The 1241-nt window shown below is 42.2% G+C and overlaps 1 protein-coding gene across 1 annotated transcript in view; it reads right to left on the minus strand.

Moving 5' to 3' along the window:
• The window catches only part of LOC103375809 (butyrophilin subfamily 2 member A1-like), a gene marked incomplete at its 5' end in the record, with an annotated part of 7074 nt that extends 5886 nt beyond the window's left edge, over positions 1 to 1188 (minus strand). Inside the window, one exon of the mRNA XM_008306124.1 lies at positions 1035 to 1188. Coding sequence (XP_008304346.1) covers positions 1035 to 1188 — 154 coding nt within the window. The remainder of the gene's footprint in view (positions 1 to 1034) is intronic.
• Between the last annotated feature and the right edge of the window lie 53 nt (positions 1189 to 1241).

Below are 1241 nucleotides of genomic sequence, written 5' to 3' on the forward strand. Positions count from 1 at the left end.
AACTCTGTCTCTGAAAACATCAAGTTCCTCTGAAGATAAACTACGTTCTCAATGAGGTTTTAAAAGAAACCTAAAGGGAACCCTGATGTAGGAAAGGCTTTGAAGGAACCACCAAGTCCACCTGAAGCAACCAGGCCTCCTTGAAATGACGTTCTTGTACAACTAATCTGTCTTTTCAATTAGGTTTAGAGGAAAACATATTTTCTGCTGGAGACGTATCACAAACACATTTGTAATCAACATATCTTTGTCATGTATTTTACTGCTTCATGTTTGCTTCTGTTCAGTCAACCAATCGTATATTAGATTGGGCAGAACTTGAGGAGACACGTTTAGGAAAAAGGTTTTATTTTAACCAAAAACCATAATTTTTTTCCAAACCCTAAACAAGTACTTGTGGTGACTGACCTGAGTGAATAGAAAGTGAATTAAACCACTTTTTATATTTGATTCTGTAGATAATGAACCTTGTGATGCTAAGATGTTGTTGTAGATTGTCAGACGCTGCTGCTATGACGCCTTGTTCTGTTTCCAGGGGAGGAGCTGCAGTGGTGCTGGTTCTGTTGGACCTTGTCAATGAAAACAACCTCCACAGAGATGGTGACGTGGATTCATATCCAGCTAGTATCAGTCAGATCTACCTCACTGATTCCAACTGGTGCAGAAAGAAGTCCAACAGCTGAAATCTCACACTCTGTCTGACCTTCACTCATGAACAAACCCTGAGATGCTTTAACTCCTCAAACTGCTGCAGTGACTCATTCCTACAGTCTTCATTCTCATACATACACACAAGTATGTTTAAAAAACACCTGACAAACCACAATTATCTCAGTATTAACTCACCAACAACCAGTTCAACAGTAGATCCTCGACCCAGTCTAGGAATGAAGCATCTGTACTTTCCTTCATCAGACAGTTTCACTTTGGAGAGTTTCAGTGAAACCTCTCCGAGCTCCAGTTTGTTAACTAACAATGATGTTCTTCCTTTATAAGATGGATGTTTTGAACTTTTCAGTTCCACTCTGTCCCACCACACAAAGACAAATCGAGGGTCCAGGTCGTCTCTGGACCACTCCACGGACATGTCTGAAGCATCGGCTGCAGGTTTCAGCCGACAAGACAAGAGAACGTCTTCACCAACCGTTGCCTTGACCGGCTGAGACGGACCGACCACCTGGACACCACCTGCAGAAAAGCAGGTTGGGATGTTACATCTGGTTTTAGGAGGCATGTGAGGA

Source organism: Stegastes partitus, unplaced genomic scaffold, assembly GCF_000690725.1.
Source record: "Stegastes partitus isolate 25-593 unplaced genomic scaffold, Stegastes_partitus-1.0.2 Scaffold2975, whole genome shotgun sequence".
NCBI lineage: Eukaryota > Metazoa > Chordata > Actinopteri > Pomacentridae > Stegastes > Stegastes partitus.